Source organism: Pseudorasbora parva, chromosome 12 (assembly GCF_024679245.1).
Source record: "Pseudorasbora parva isolate DD20220531a chromosome 12, ASM2467924v1, whole genome shotgun sequence".
In the NCBI taxonomy this organism is placed as follows: Eukaryota; Metazoa; Chordata; class Actinopteri; order Cypriniformes; family Gobionidae; genus Pseudorasbora; species Pseudorasbora parva.
In genome coordinates this window covers 29,231,225-29,248,288 of record NC_090183.1, presented here as the reverse complement: position 1 = coordinate 29,248,288, position 17,064 = coordinate 29,231,225, and the positions used below count along the sequence as shown (strand labels likewise).

General features: G+C 37.9%; 1 protein-coding gene across 1 annotated transcript in view; it reads left to right on the top strand.

Moving 5' to 3' along the window:
- Positions 1-17,064, top strand: part of pde4ba (phosphodiesterase 4B, cAMP-specific a) — a 198,531-nt gene that overhangs the window by 49,558 nt on the left and 131,909 nt on the right. The window contains exon 3 of the mRNA XM_067459784.1: positions 14,097-14,335. Within this exon, the coding sequence (XP_067315885.1) occupies positions 14,097-14,335 (239 nt within the window). The remainder of the gene's footprint in view (positions 1-14,096; positions 14,336-17,064) is intronic.

The following is a 17,064-nucleotide window of genomic DNA, read 5'->3' as shown; positions in this document are numbered from 1 at the left end:
TATGCCTTTTTAGTAGTTTTTAGTAGGACATTTGTGTTTGCAGGAGCCATTTCAAAGAAATTGACATTCTTCCCCTCTTACTTTTATTCTCACAGAGAATGTACACATAGCATATAACAACAGCATAAATTATGGCAAACAGTTTATCATTATATTTCAATTAGAAAACAATAATGATGTTAGAAAAGCAGGGATACTGCACACTCCAGTATGAACCAGTATGTAAACACTTAAACATGTTAAATTTCCTCACACTCCGTCACACAGACAAATGTGTACTGTCAAAACTGTTCTGAACAAAGGTCCTGGTCATTGTTTTAAAATTAATTATAATTACGACTACTACTAATAACCTATAACTATAGAACTGTCTGTTTTTAGCTTCTCATTTGCATAAAGTTGAACGTTTTTCAACTTTTTGACAGTTCTTGCTTTCTCTGCTCTGTTGTCAATCTGACAACTTCTGTTTGAGTCTGCCGCTCCCTTAGAGAATACATTGAAAGCGCCTGTTTAGCTCTGCACACTCTATCCTAGTGGACATAAAACATACTTTTTTATGTAGGAAGTATAAATCTGATTCTTTTTCAGCACTCCCATTTCATTCAACACCTGAATGTTCTTCAGTTTATTTTCTTTGATGAGATTGGTCTTTGAATGTACACCAGTACATTCAGTATGCGGCCTTGGACCCAATACATTGAGCTCACAGAGCTGTTTAAAAATTGATAGAGGCTGTTGCCAATGGCTGATATGATGAAGACATGAATCGCAATAGATTGATTGTGTAACCACAAGGCCCGTACAGATAGACATTTAACATAAAATATTGAATATAAACCACAGAGCACTACCAGAATTTATATTACAGAGAATTCTGGTTGTGGATTATTTGAGTGTGTTAATATGCTTCCAAGAAGTAGTGGGCTGCTTACATAGGCTGCATTTTAAGGCAATATAAATGCGATGGCTGACTTAAAATGCAAGCATTTTATCCTGCTTGCCACATAATATAGCTAGTTTTCCAAATTCTAAGGCAGCATGGCATGAATTTGCAGAGAATATAATCCTATAATGGGTTCAGTGAAAAAAAGATACCCAAAATGACAGGTGAGGTGAAATGTTTAGAAATACACACATCATCCAATGCTAAAAAGTACTGATACAATTCAGTGTAGTTCAGTGTAGTCATGGGAATCTATTAATGAACTGTACAAATTTAGGCCTAAAATTATTAACTGTTTCTAAGTGTTTTGAATCTATACTCTGGGCCCTATTTTATTTTAATGATCTGAGCAAGTTGGATGTTGGAATGGTCTGAAGCAGATGGCGCAGTAGCACGTAGGGCATGTTTGAATCCACTTTTGTTCATTTAACGACAGAAAAAATGGCTACCGCGCCAGGCGAATGGTCCAAAAGGGTTGTATCTCGTCTCTTAATGAGTCATGGGTGTGTTTGGGGCGTAACATGCAATTGACCTATCGGTAAGCCACTCTCTTTGAACGCAGATGAGCCAATAGCATTTGAGCATCATTTGCACGGGCACTGGATCTCGGACATCTTTAGGTTTCAGCGCCATAGAGAAACATTTGACAATCTGATGCTCTGGTTTGATGGCGCATTCACATGGGCCATTGGCGTTAACGCTTCCCATTTAGTTTAAATGGGTGACATCATCCGTTGCCGAACTTAATTGTGGGTTCCGTCGCATTGCTTCACTCGCGTTGCAAGCAGCAGAAGTTGAAGATTTCTCAACTTTTCAAGCGCTAACGCAGGCGTCATCCAATCAGATCGCCGCATGCAAATATCCTAGAGCAGAAGCTAGCCAATTACGTTCATTACTGCTCAAACAGTGAACCATCCACGCTGTCGGCGCCTTTTCAGGATTGAATGTACTCAACAGTGCATTTGCTGTTTAGACACGTGGTGCTGGACGTGAAAATGATAACTGCGTCTGGATGAAAATAGAAAAAAAAACTAAAAACATTGCACTGGGTGTATGATGGGGCCCTCTATCACTCAATCTATTCCTTCAAAAACACTGATGTAACCACATTGTGTGTTTTGTTCGAAGATGCAGCAGTTTATGCTGCTTTGCCTGCTTTGCCCTGCTTGAAATCATACAGATGTTGAATGAGGAACCATTTTTTGTGTGTGTTTTCAAGGATTTACCATACAGAATCAAGCTTGTGAGTTCATGAGTCATTAAAAAAAGAACCTGCTCCGGCAGTTGCTTGTCAATCGAACTTTTGTATGTTTTTTTCTGCATTCAACAATAGAAAGTCACGGTTTTTGCCATTTATGCAGTGCACTCTCTTTTTTTGTCTTATCAAATTTAATTCAGACAGCAAACTCATAAATATGATTTATTTTGGGTGATCCTTGCAGGTTGCCCTTTTGTCATGCCAGGGGATCATGCTGCATGCCTTGCAGCCAGGTTTTTTTTTTTTTTTTATCTTGCTAGAGTTTCACCTTGCAGGCATGCGAGTTTGTCCTTGTATGCTTTCAGATGGAAGTCTTTGTGGTGGGCTGTGAAACTGAAAAATAAGATTCCGGATCTGTGTGTAGTTCAAACATGAGGTCATGAAGTGCTCTTCTGTTTTCACTTCATTTCATTCTTTCGACTTCTTTTTTTCTCATATGTCCCTTTCTGCATGTATCTTTGGGTAGTTTTCATAGTCACTGTGCTCAAATATTCTGCCAATTGGCACTCTTGGTTTAGGGATAGATAGCACTCCAATGTACATTTTTGTGATGTTGCTTCTGTCCAATGTTTGAGGTTTTTCTCTATTTTTGTTTTAATAATTTGGCTTGGTGAACTTAGTGTGGATTAAGCCAAGTATTGGATTATCTAGCTGAGAGGGCTTCGGTCTTGTTTAAGCCCTTGAAAGCTAAGGATTTGGCAATGCAGAGTTTTTGTCACTTTTTTTAAGTGTGCATGGAAACTATTTTGAATACAATCAAAATTCTGCATTGTTTACAATTCATTTCATCTTTACAGTTGTTTACCTTTTTGCAAGATGGAAAAACTAGAAAATGCCAATTTTTGGGTTTGAGAAAAATGAGCTGTTTTGTGTGTCTCCTTTAAATGCAAATGAGCTTCTGCTCCCCACCGCAGAGGGCGGAGCCTTCACAGCTTGTGAACACGCAAATGAAAAACTGAAACATAATACATCTGTTTGGCTTTGGCTATCATCTGTATTGCGGACGCTCATGTGACATTGCAGTTTGTGACAAATCAGGTGTGTATATTAGATCTGTGTACTTAAGTGAATGCAGTGTAATGTAATATACAGTACCTGCTGCTATATTTGCTGTAAGTATATATATATATATATATATATATATATATATATATATATATATATATATATATATATATATATATATATATATATGCTGTCAACACACATTTATGTTCAAACATCATGTAAAAGTTAATTTGCATATGTGCCTTTTAATGGAAATTTACTTAAACTGCTTTTATTTTATCATACCATGGTTGCTCCACGGCCACAGAGGATGTTAAATTGGACATTAGGCCTATCAATGGAAAAACCCTTGAGAAAATAAAAATATTTAAAGATTATAAAGCTGAATATAATGCTGTATGAACCATTTATGTTAAATATGGTTTGAACATCTACAGACCCTTACGAAAGGAAAATATATTTACCAATATATTATAATATATTGTAAATACATGGAATAATATATTGATGGTATTATACAATATAATATATATTCCTGTAATATATTACATAATATACAAATGAATGCCCCTTTCAATATATTGAAATATATTGGAGAATATAAATATTAAATCCCATATATGTGAATATATTGCCCAATGTATAACATGATATTTTCCAATATACTGCAATATATTTTTGTTTCGTAAGGGGAGAGGTTTGGAAATTTGAGTCTGGTAGTATTTACAATGTTATTGGTATTCACTTCTGCAGTGGTTCATTTTGTATGTCTTCTTTTTCTAACACCTGATTCAGATCAGCTTATTAGGAGAGAGCTCCATGAACCGAACCGAGTGTGTCAGAAAGAGAGGCCTACAAAATGTGCAGAGAAGTGGGTCGCCAGGACTGATTGAGAATCTGGACTGCTGACATTTTGATATTCTGACAATCTTATAGTGTTATTTGGTCCATAAATGTTCTGTGTGTGATGAAACACTTTTAAAGGTCCAATTCTTTGCAATTCCATCTTTCACTAACTTTAGTTAGTGTGTAATGTTGCTGTTAGAGCATAAATAATACCTGTAAAATTATAAAGCTCAAAGTTCAATGCCAAGCAAGATATTTTATTTAACAGAATTCCCCTTTCAAAGCCTACAGCGAACGGCCGGTTTGGACTACACCCCTGCACTTCCTGCTGTAATGACGTCACTAGAACATTTTGTTGACTAACCCTCCGCACACAAGAATACGCAAAAAAGGGGCCGTGGTCTTGTTGTTCTCCCACGTGGAGAAGAGGAAGTGTTGCATTTGTAGAGTGTGTTTGTCGCCATGTCATCAAGACGCTGTTATTTTCATCCCGGAGTCAAATCACCTTTGTTTGGCCTTCCCATGGACGCTGTACTTAGAAATCAGTGGTTACAATTTATGTTTAACTCGGTTCCCGAAAATTATAATCAAAATTTAAAACTGTGCAGCACATTTAGCTGAGGGCAGCTTCCTCAATCTTAATCAGTTTAATGCTGGATTCGCACAAAGATTATTCTTGAAAGATGAAGCCGTTTCCTCTTTGTCTGGAGAAGGCGTTGTTTGTGGACCACAACCGGTAAGTAAGTAAGTGTTTAACCAGTAAGTGCATTTAACAGTTTATGTAACTCATTACACAAAGGGCAACGCTGTTTAGCTTTGTTAACTAACGTTAGATGGTAATTGAAACTAGAGGTCGACCGATAGCTAGGTTGGACCACGCTTGTTCTTTTTAAATGTTCTTTTTGCTATAACCTAGAAACATGTAAGTGAATGTCAGGTAACAGACTGCAAGTGCCATTTGTTAACAAAGATTTATTAACTTATTTAGCTTACATGAATCATATGCAATATACATTTTACACTGTATAATAATAGTTGAGCAATACAACTGTATCTTAATCATTCATGTTAGTTCATAGTGCAAAAAAAAAAGGTTAACAGATAAAACTAACAATGAATAATACTTTATTCCAACTTAATGTTACAAATGGAATATTGGATATAATGTATTATAATTTATTATTGTATTATATTAAGCATTATTTCATATAAATCCAAACAGTTTGCTTTTTTAGAACATGACAGTTTTCTTCTCAAAATAACAAAATATGTATTGAAATCACATGCGTTTCTGATGTGTTCATATTTCTGTCGGATACATGGTCATACAGTCTGGTTTCTTACATCACTAGCTGTTACATAACTTTCACTATTTGAGGTAAATGTTACTGCTAATGTTAGCGTCCTCTCAGCCTCGACGGCAAAGTAAAGTACATACATACTGCTCTTCTTTCATTGCTAAAGCATCTAGTCACCTAAAAAACTACTTTATAATGATTTGGCAACATTTATTGAAGTGTTCTGTATTCATACCGTTTCCCTTTCGCCGTTTTAAACACGTGTCAGATGTGTCAGCGCGCTCTGTGCAGCGCGTGCTGTGAAGCGCAGCCTCACGTGTTAATGTAAACAGTGATAGTTTTTTATTTGGCCTCTAGAGGCCACTTTTGCGCTATATAATGCCAGTAGACCCTTCTCAGAGCTCTTGTAGGCTACTGTGTAATGACAGCACCCTTCTCAGCTGCTCCAGCAATGGACGCAAACCGGAAAAACTATAGGTTTTTGACGATAACCGATTGTTCCACCCATCAGCTATCGGTGCCGATTTATCGGCAAATCCGATGAATCGGTCGACCTCTAATTGAAACTAATCCGACAAACTTTTTAATTCAACAACACCATCGTTAATTTGACATACGGACAAAAACATATACCACAAGCTTTTATAACAGTTTGTAACATTTAACATTGCAATTTGTAACAGCCAAACGTAAAAGTATGACAACTACTAAATAAACAGCTTACCATTGTGAAACATCCTGCAAAAGTCTTTCCTGAGCAGGTTGTAATCGATCCTCTTCGATATTGTCCAGGTCTGATTCCGGCTCAAATTGATATGGTAATATGGACATTTTTACAATGCATCTCCCCGTTATGGTAGAGGCGTGATCTTTTCGGGCAACGTGCGCTAAGCTGTTGTCGAATCACAACACTGAAACCGCTGGCACAATCAGAGCTCGTTACGTATTTCTGAAGGAGGGACTTCATAGAACAAGGGAATCATCACGCCGTTTTTAGGACAGAGAAAACAGCGGTATACAGATAAGTAAGTTGTGTGTGTTTTTTTACACGTGAAACATGAGCTCATGTTATATTGCACACTGTAAACACAATCAAAGCTTCAAAAACACATGAAAAACGGGACCTTTAAGTTTTTCCTTGAAACAAAGTCAGAAGCACCATATGGTCAAAGGTTTGTTTGACTGCCTGAGCTTTGGATAATTTTAGTTTGAAGGAGAAAAGGTTGTCTGTAAAACACAGGCTTGTTTTATTGCGCAGAGTGATGCTGCATTAGTCTAATGAATTAAAAAAGATCTGGTGGTCTCAGGTGACTGCAGGCGCTGACCGCAGAATTTTCCAAAGACAGGGAATCTCAGGAGGTCACCTTGGTCATTCCTGGTCTGGCTGATTGCTCCGTCGTGCTTCTGTGCTCTCCCGCAGAGTTCATTCGGGGACAAAACGCAGTCACAGGCAGGGCTGGGATCTGCCGGATAACATCAACTTAGGATGCTGTCCTATCACAAAATGATTAGTTTACCATGACTAATGTTTGGATCGGTCAAATGCAGATTGTTTTGTCCTTTGCCTGACTTCATGAGCTCATACAGGACGTCTTAATTCTGCAATATATCTTCATATTTGGCCTTTATAAGAGGGGAATATGAACACTATGTCTAAAGGACACTCAAAATAGTAATCACTTTTGAGTAATAGTTCACTCTGACGCAAGTACTTGTAAAAAATGGGAACCTAAGATTTTATGGCTTAACACACGCACGCAGGCACAGGCGTAATGTTTTTTATACTGTACAAACCGTATTTTCTATCCCCTTACACTGCCCCTGCCCATAAACCTACCCATCACAGGAAACATTCTGCATTTTTACTTTCTAAAAAAAACTCATCCTGTGTGATTTATAAGCATTTAGAAAAGTGGGGACATGTTTCACCCTCTCCTTGTAATACCTACATCATACCCATGTCATTATACACATTTGTGTCACAAATGTGCACACATTTCACAAAAACATGCCCCCCCCATCCCCCATACACACACCAGCAAACCCCTAAGATACCATAGTTTATGAACAAAAAGGTATGCAACAGAATTTCATCAGCAGAGAGACACAAAGAGACTAGTGGTTATATGAGGGAATTTGTGTGATTTTATATAATTCTAATATACATAATAATATGATATATTATATATGATAATATATAAATATTAAGAAATAGCATGCTAAATGTATCATGGAAGTTACTTGTGAACTAAGCCATACAAAGGGGCCTATCGTGCATCTTGCGCTATGTTTTTTTTTTGCTAGTTTCAGCCTGACGCAGTTATCATTTTCACGTGCTGCACCACGTTGTTTAAATAGCAATTCATTTGTGTGCTACTGTTCTGGAAACAAGGTGTGTTCAGGCGCATTGTTGGTAAGTTGCTATTTTGAGGCAACTGAAATAAACTGCGCCATTGACCAACTGAAACCCCAGTCTAAAGTCAATGTTGTTTTGTGTTATTTAAAGAGCGCGTTAGTAATATGCGCCTATAGGCAGGTCCACAACACATGCACACTTTGCTTATTACACACACAGGAATGCGCATCAGCACAAAAACATTTTCAAATGCGAAAAATTAAAGGATTTTGAGTGTTCAGTCTTACTGTTCGCAAATTCCGCCATGTAAATAGCAAATCCACCATGGTACGAGCGCAACTGGCTTTTAAAGAAAAATGGCAGATGAAACACTGATTGGTTTATTGAACGTTACGCCCCAAACACACCCATGACCCGTTAAGAGACTAGATACAACCCTTTTACACCATGTGCCAGGCGCACAGACCATTTTCCCCATCATTAAACTAGCAAAAGTAGATTTGGACACGCCCTAAGTGCACTTGTGCTGTGCACTTTAGACCGTGTGCTTAGATCGTTAAAATAGGGTACTTTGCTCATGAACCCTCTCAAGGACAGATAGACTGGATGTCAAGTTTTTCAGTGAATAATGGTTAAGTCAGCAGGAAATGGAAGTCGTGATAGTCTTTTCTTCTCTACTTTGATTTATATCTGAGTGAAATGGTTTCTCGAATGAGAAAAAAAGTTGGATGGGATCCATTAAAAATCCATTTACTATTTATGCGATCTAATCACTAAAGTGGGTGACAGGAAGAGTTTTCAGTAACTAAAACTATACAGACAAAAACTAATTTAAAATAGTGACAAATCTATAATAGTATCTTAATGATACTAAAGATGAGCGTTCACAGAATTACTGTAATTATGATAGTCCAACTTGTAAAAACCATCCACATCCTCGTAGAACCCGTAATTACAACTTGTAAACTCTGAATCCCTGAGTCCAAGGACATGAAAAGCTCAGAGTAGAACATCACGGATTACATTTCATAACGGTAATTACAGCATGAAGGTCAAGAAGTAAATAAAATCACACTGGTGACGGTTGCTAGATTATGAATGTCATTGCAAAAGGGGGGAGATGTGATTAAAGATGATAAGGGTACATGAATTTAAAACAATAATTTATAATAAACACTGCACTGCAAAAAATAAGAATAGCCAGGGTGACTTTTACATTTTTTCTGGCTTCAGAAGACTTGAAATACAGTACATGGGCCATACCAACCACTTTTATTTATTGCTAGAAAGTCTCTGTAACATCTGTCTTTCTCTACTTAAGTCATCTAGCCAGGAGATGTTCAAGGATTGGAGAACTGAACAAACTTTAAATAAATATCCCTATACGTCTATGTGGAAAGTTGAATTTGTCTGCAGTGTCCCTGTCAGAGTGTTTTAAAATATTGAAATTAACTTTAAGACTAAGCGTGATTCATTCACCCAGGAACGTGATGTGATGGATAACAAAATGTTTCCAACATTCAAAGTGAATATTGCTTTTAAGGAAAAAAGCAGCAGAGTGAATCGCATAAAATTCCCTTCTGAAGGAACTACTTTGGGAGTTGTTTTTACAGTCTTGTATAAAATATCCATGTGGGGTTGCGGCGTGTAATACCGATATTTTTACAATTTGACCATGTATGGAGATTTGATCTGCGGTAATGCATTTTCTATTAGGTTAGGGGATCATTTGGCCTCTGTTTTCAGATGAAACCTTCCCCATGAATTGGTTCTAGTAAAGAGGGAGTGTGTCGGAGTACTTTCTTGTCTTAGCATCTAGAGCTCTGCAGCTCTGACTGAGCTTTTTTAGCAGATGCTATCCACAATGTTCCTCTTTATAAAATGGAGCTCTGTTCACTTTTCAGAGTTTTTCTCATGTTCCCTGACAGATGATGCAGAAATACTCTTCTTCCTTTTTCAGCTATACTGATGATATCAGTTGCTGGCAGGTTTCCTTTGCTTTTCAGCCAGTGTTGGTCTGCTATCAAACACCTTCAGCTGCCCACGGATCTTCCCGTCACACTCACCACTGTTGGACAGCACAGTTGTAATTCGAATTGTCTTACACGAGAGAGAGAGAATATATATATATATATATATATATATATGTATATGTGCCTGACAAAAGTCTTGTCGCTTATTTATTTTCTAGAAATACCTGATATTAACCTGACTTTTAATTAATCAATTGGTGTTAGAAATAGCTCATATGAAAAGCTAAAACCCTCCCAAATGATGTTTAATGCACTGAAATAAATAATTTTCACAGAAGAAATATTTATCATTTAATCAAGACAGAAAGGTCAAATTTTGGCAAGACAAAAGTTTTGTCGCCTATACAGAAATGTAACAAATTTACTGCAAATACAAAAATATGTCAGCAAATTAAGTTGTGGCGCTGTGAGATCCAAATTTAATATCTTGTATGACTTCCATGAGCTTGAAGGACTGCATCCATGCGGTTTGGCAAGGATTCATACAATTTATTGATGAAGTCATCAGGAATAGCTAAGAAAGCAGTCTTGCATGCCTCCCAGAGTTCATCAATATTCTTTGGTTTCGTCTTCCATGCGTCCTCTTTCATCCTACCCCAAATATGCTCAATGATGTTCATGTCTGGTGACTGGGCTGGCCAATCCTGGAGCATCTTGATCTTCTTCGCCTTGAGGAACTTTAATGTGGAGATGGAAGTATGCGATGGAGCACCGTCCCGCTGCAGAATTTGGCCTCTTTTATGGTTGGGAATATAAGAGGTAGCTAAGATTTCTTGGTATTTTAGACTATTGATGTTGACTTCCACCCTGCAGATCTCTCGCACACCCCCATACTGGATGTAACCCCAGACCATGATTTTTCCGCCACCAAACTTCACTGTTTTCTGGGTGAATCTCGGATCCATTCAGGCACCAGTAGGTCTCCTGCAATATTTGCGGCGACTGTGGGGTAATTCAACTGAAGATTCATCTGAAAATCCACCTTCTGCCACTTTTCCAGCGTCCATCCTTTTAACAGGCTGTGGGCCTTGGCAAATGCCACACGGTTTTTCAATTGTATTTTGTTTAGTGCTGGCTTCTGGGCACTGATTCGACCATGGAGGCCATTTCAAGGCAGAATCCTACAAACTGTTCTGGTTGACACAGGGACTTCAGGTGACCAGGTCTCGTGGAGCTCTGCTGCAGTGGAAAATGGGCTGGCCTTGGATTTTCGAGCCAACAAACGGTCCTCTCGAGCAGTTGTCTTGTGGGGTCTGCCTGACCTGGGCTTGTCAAAAACGTCTCCAGTCTCTTCAAATATTTTTTTATCCTCTGTACTTGACACTGAGACACATTGAAGGTGTCTGCCACATCAGCAGTGGATCTAGTCTTCAGCCTCTTGATAATCAAAACTTTAGTCTCAGGGTGAATCTTAGGCATGTTTGCAGAGGTCTAGTTGCAGTTGATGTGAAGGTCTAGCGTACTGGGGTTCTTTTTATACACATTTGAGACCTAATTTATCCATTATTAGTCACAGGGGAAGCTCATATGACAAGGTGACAACACTTATGTCTTTGCAAAAATTGACTCAATGGGCTTTACCAAGCTGTGAATATTAGAATACTTTTTGAAAGTTTAGTTTTTCACTGAAACATTATCACAAAAGCTGGTGGGATTAAAATGAGCCATTTCTTGTAAAAATATCTTGATTAGAAATATATTTCAGCGGCACTTTAGGTCAATTTGTACACAAGCGACAAGATTTTTGTCAGGGACTGTATGTATATATATATATATATATATATATATATATATATATATATATATATATATATATATATATATATATATATATATATATATATCATTTATTTATTTTTAACGTTTGACAGGGGTTTTGCCTATAAAACTGAAACACTGGCCAATATTGTGTTGGAATTTTCTCAGCCTGGTGGCCAAGCTTCACTTATTTTACATTCCATCACACTGCATGACAACAGTGGAATATGGCAATATCCGGGCATGGTAAACTCCTGTGTAATTTGAGGTTTACCGGACATATGTAGGAAAAAGCGGATCAGAGTAACACGGAACAGTATATTTCAAGATGAAACCAGAAACCTAACATACGCGGACATATACAGGAATCCGTGAAATTTCACGAAAATATACAGCTGAAATACTGCTGGGTGTGCTTGGACTGGTGACTGTTAGGTTTTAAGAAGACCTTTCATATGAAGAAGACCTGTGCAGGCTGGTGGTGGTGGTGTAATGGTGTGGGGGATGTTTTCTTGGCAAACTTTAGGCCACTTAGGGCCAATTGGTCATCGTTTAAATGCCACGGCCTACCTGAGCATTGATTCTGAACATGTCCATCCCTTTATGGCCACCATGTACCCATCCTCTGATGGCTACTTTCAGCAGTATAATGCACCATGTCACAAAGCTCGAATATTTTTAAATTGGTTTCTTGAACATGACAATGAGTTCACTGTACTAAAATGGCCCCCACAGTCACCAGATCTCGACCCAATAGAGCATTTTTGGGATGTGGTGGAACCGGAGCTTCGTGCCCTGGATGTGCATCCCACAAATCTCCATTAACTGCAAGATGCTCTCCTATCAATATGGGCCAACATTTCTAAAGAATGCTTTCAGCACCTTGTTGAATCAATGCCACATAGAATTAAGGCTGTTCTGAAGGCTAAAGGGGGTCAAACAGTATTAGTATGGTGTTCCTAATAATCCTTTACGTGAGTGTATATGTGCACCTTGACTGTCCTGTTTCCACAGAAGCTTCAATGTCAAGAGCTCCAATATTCAGCTAATATTCCTGGTTGGGCTGTTAGCCAAACCTTTGGTCACTCATAGTCATAGCAATGCCAAATGTCAGTAATTGGTGCCAACAGTGCAAATCTTGGGCTGTGTACAATGTGACATATGTATTGTTTTCTTAACTGTCCACCTATAACTGTCTTTCCCACATCCGTGGGAGTTACGATGTGGAGAATACCCAAAGAGGCTTAACACACAGACTGTTGCGTGCCCAGAATGAAGCACAGGGTGGATCAGTGATGGTTTGGGCTGCAATTTTCCACTATTCCTACTGTCTGTGCTTGAAGGCTGCAATTTCACTGCCAATGACTACTTAACCTTTCTTGAGGACCATGAACACCTAATAGTTTTAAACATTGTACCCTGAAAAGGGTGTTGTGCATCAGCATGACTGCACCAATACACACAGCAAGACTTGTGACAGAATGGATTGATTAACATTAAATGGAAGCTGAACATCTCCCATGGCCTGCAAAGTCACCAGATGTTTTTGAGCCACTTTGGAGTATTTTGGAGAAGCGAGTCAGGAAACATTTTTCTCCACCACCATCAAATTGTGACCTGGCCAAAAACTTCCTGGCACCTGTGAAGGAATTATATCTTATATGTATATTATATCAAATTGATGCTGTTATAGCTGCCAAAGGAGGCCCTATACCACACCATTATTGTGATGTAAAAGATGCCTTTGTCCAACCGCTGCACATGTATATTATTCACCTTCGTTCCCATTCTTCAGGGTCTGGTATTATCTTTGCTTTACCACACAGCTGTTACATTTTCTTTGTTATTTTGAATAATGTTCTTTGCTGTAGTTTAATAAAGTTGCAAGTGTTGCATTTAGATCCACATGTCCTTCCTTCATCTTCCTTTGTTTGCGAATCTGACTACAGTCGTGTGTTTGGTTTTTGTGTACAACTTGTGAGGAAGACTAAATTGAAAGAAGCATTTGCCTAAAATGATTTTTAGTACACACAAATGTAGTCCGCACACCAGAAGGCAATGGGAAATTTATTACAGCGACTACAGAACCTATCAATCAATGCAAAGTATTTCTCATATCTCAGATCTGTGGGCGAGTTTTTTGTTGTTGCTTCTTTTCCATACAAAGCTTACAATCGAAGATCATGGTAAGATGTTGGTTTTAGGTGGCAGTACTTTGCTAACCAGTACTTTAAAATGCATAAGCTATACCATGGAATTTCACCACACTCGAAAATACCTAAAACACTTATGTTTGTATTGAATGTATTAGACTGAAGAGTTATCTAACATATCTAAACCAAATATGTTAATTGCAGCTCATTATTGTTTTATTTGGATTCCTACACATTTGGAACTTATGTTTGTAGAGCAGACTTAAATGTTATTTTATGTACAGTATTCAAGAAAGCTAGAAAGTGAATGTTAAGTGAAAGGTGTTGATGCCCTCTAGTGGTATGAAATACTTTCCCATGTCTGCTTATGTAGTTATTGCCATACCATTCATTCAGTTCTTTAGTATACTGAAAGTAATTCCCATCTTTTTCTCTTTCTCCAGGACACTAAAGAGCCTCCGGACTGCAGACTAAGTGAATCTTTCACCTCTTCTGGTTGCACGCTGGGGGTAGACCTGCGTAGGAGGAGGCGCCGTTTCTCTGGTAACCTACAGTTGCCTCCTTTATCATGGCGGCAGGCGGAGAGATCACGCAGTCCGGATGACGAGATCATGGCAAGACCAACTACCCTCCCCTTCATCACACCCCCTCGCATTGACATCACACCTGTGGACTCTGAATGGTGAGTCCATCTCAATCAGCTCATTCATTGCTCCTCCAATATGAATTCAGAAATCTGATTCTCTTAAAAAATATCATGTTTAAAATGACTGATGTTAAGGAACTTTTTGTCCAATCCCAGTTGCAGAAAACTATTATTTGTAGGTTGTTGTAATTGGTTCTGTGGCACTTTTAAAATTAGTTTGAGAGCTTAACTACTCAAATGTTTAGGAGACCTGTCTGTAAATAATCATTAAGTTTACAATTCTGATTTTTGCATATATTATATAAGTTTCGAAATGATATAAGCCTAGCCTATATACTATATAAAAAAGTTTGGGACTGATATATTTTTTTGTGCTCACCAAAGCTGCAGTTATTTGAACGAAAGTGAAGATACAAATAAAAACATAAAAATGTATCACAAATTAAAACTTTTGAATTAAAAAATTGGTCATGTCAGGTGCGTTCATTTTAGCTGTACAAGTCGTATTAGAATTAACAACAATACAGTCTGGATATGCCTAAACCTGTTGAAATGCACTCATTATATTTAGTTTCGGCAGTGTTTCTTTTGCTTTATGGTCTGTAAATTATTCATAACCTTCTAAAATAACTTGAGAGGAGTTGAGCTCGTTCTTGTGACAGCTCTAAAATCAAACGTTTAGGGTATAATATTCATTTAAATATTTGTTGCCAGCCAATCACTGCATTGCTGATGAACATTTTACAACATTAACACTGCTTTTTTTCTGTTTGCTAATGTGAAGCTGTTTTGAAAAAAAGCACTGTATAAATAAATGTGAATTGACTTGGCTCAACATGCTGATCATGGTTTCGACTATGGATCATGGAAAGAATCATGCACATTTATGTTTCAGGAAACTGGCCAGATATGAATTAGCATAAGAAAAGGTTATGCATCCATATTTTATAGCTGTTTCTGAAGTTGTTTCTCAGTTCTCATGCTTTTAGTGTGTTATGTTGTTCTTTGACTATATTCAGATTTGAAGGATATAATATTGAACTTGAATTTACTGTAGATAAAATGTCTACAAAGCTCGTAGTACACATATTGTACAGAGGATTAAATAATTAGAAATCTCCTTTAATGTCTTGTTAGGTCTTTTTGATGTAAATGCTTAAAATTATGTAAATCTGAAACTGCTGCATGATGGGAGATGAACTATTTTAATATTGCTTGCAGCACACTGGTGATTTAAGCTGCTTCTGCTCAGTGTTGTTGCCATGAGGAAAGGGAAATCTGTCTGGTTACAGTTGCAACACATCAACAGCTTGTTTATAATCACCAGTCAATCATTCATCAATGGTTTGTCTGGTAAAAAGACGTGATTTGACATCAAAGTTGCAAAATTTTGATGGCTCCAAAGCAAATGCACAAATGACACCAAAAACAGTATTTCACCAGTTTTTCAGTATTTCAATTGTCCAAATGAAAAATGCTTTATTTTACGCAACGTTTCGGTCCCATACTCACTAATTCTCATTCTAGACTAAGACACATTTAAAAAGCATCTCATGACCAATCACTGCAAAGATCCATCAATTATAAATCACAATCAGTCAGTGACTTCATACCTCATTGTATCCTCATAAATAATCATCATTTTATGAGCAAGGGCCATGCCACAACCATGATTGTAGGAGAATTATTTGTTGAAGAAGTTAGGTATGAATAGGGAGAGGATGAAGAGGAAGGAAGAAAGGGATGGTAAATGAAAAATGGATGAAAAATATGGTTAAATAGATGAGAGAAAGAGGGGAAGGGAGTGTTTGAGAGAATGAGACAAACGATACTGTAAGGGTCAGCATGATATAAGAAGGTTTTGAGAAGTCAGATGATTGGTTGAGGCGTGGCCTCTCTTCCAAACCTCATTTAACTAGTTATAAAAGGGTACTATTTTGAATTTACATAACAAAAAAGTTGGTCATGGGACCGAAACGCTGCATCAAATAAAGCATCTTTGATCATTTTGCAAATAGATAGTGTGCAGGATTTTCTTTTGTTTTTGATTTTGGACTTTTTTTGGTCCTTTCTCCTACGCACCTATCTATTACCTGCAGTTGTGTGAAGGTAATTGTCAATTGATTGTTTCATGCTACTTTGTCTGACTGGGAGAGCATTTCAACTTTAAACGCATAAGTTAGATGTATTTGCTTTCAGTTTGTAGTTGTTATTGCTTGCCAGTGGAGGGCAGCATTGAGACTGAAATACACCATGACACCTATTCTCAGATATTCCTGTGTGTGAGTGTGACACCTCTGGTTTAGTGAACCTCATGAGTATTCATCAGTCTGCCCCCTCCAAAAAAACTCCAGACCCACATTTGTCATAAAATATATCAAAGTAGGCCATTTGGTTGCATGCCTCTCTCAAATGGATTGCAAAATGAGGTTATAATGGATGTTTGTGTCAGGATGTTTATTTAAAGGAATAGTTCACCCAGAAATATTGGTCTGGGGAGTCTGCTATGTATTTTCTACTGCACAAGAGGTGTGATAAACGAGCATAAATAAAATGACTCTGTACACAATTGGATAGTCCTTCAACCAATCAGACCACAAGAGGCGTGATCAACAGGCAACCCATCCTTTCACTATCCATCATCATGTTAAACCAAGCCTGCAGTCTCCCTCTCATTTACTGAAGCTTTCGCGCCTCGATCGCCCCCCGGTGACCGGTCCCAGTATAGCCGCCCCTCTGTGTTTTCTAATGGACGCGAGGCAAAC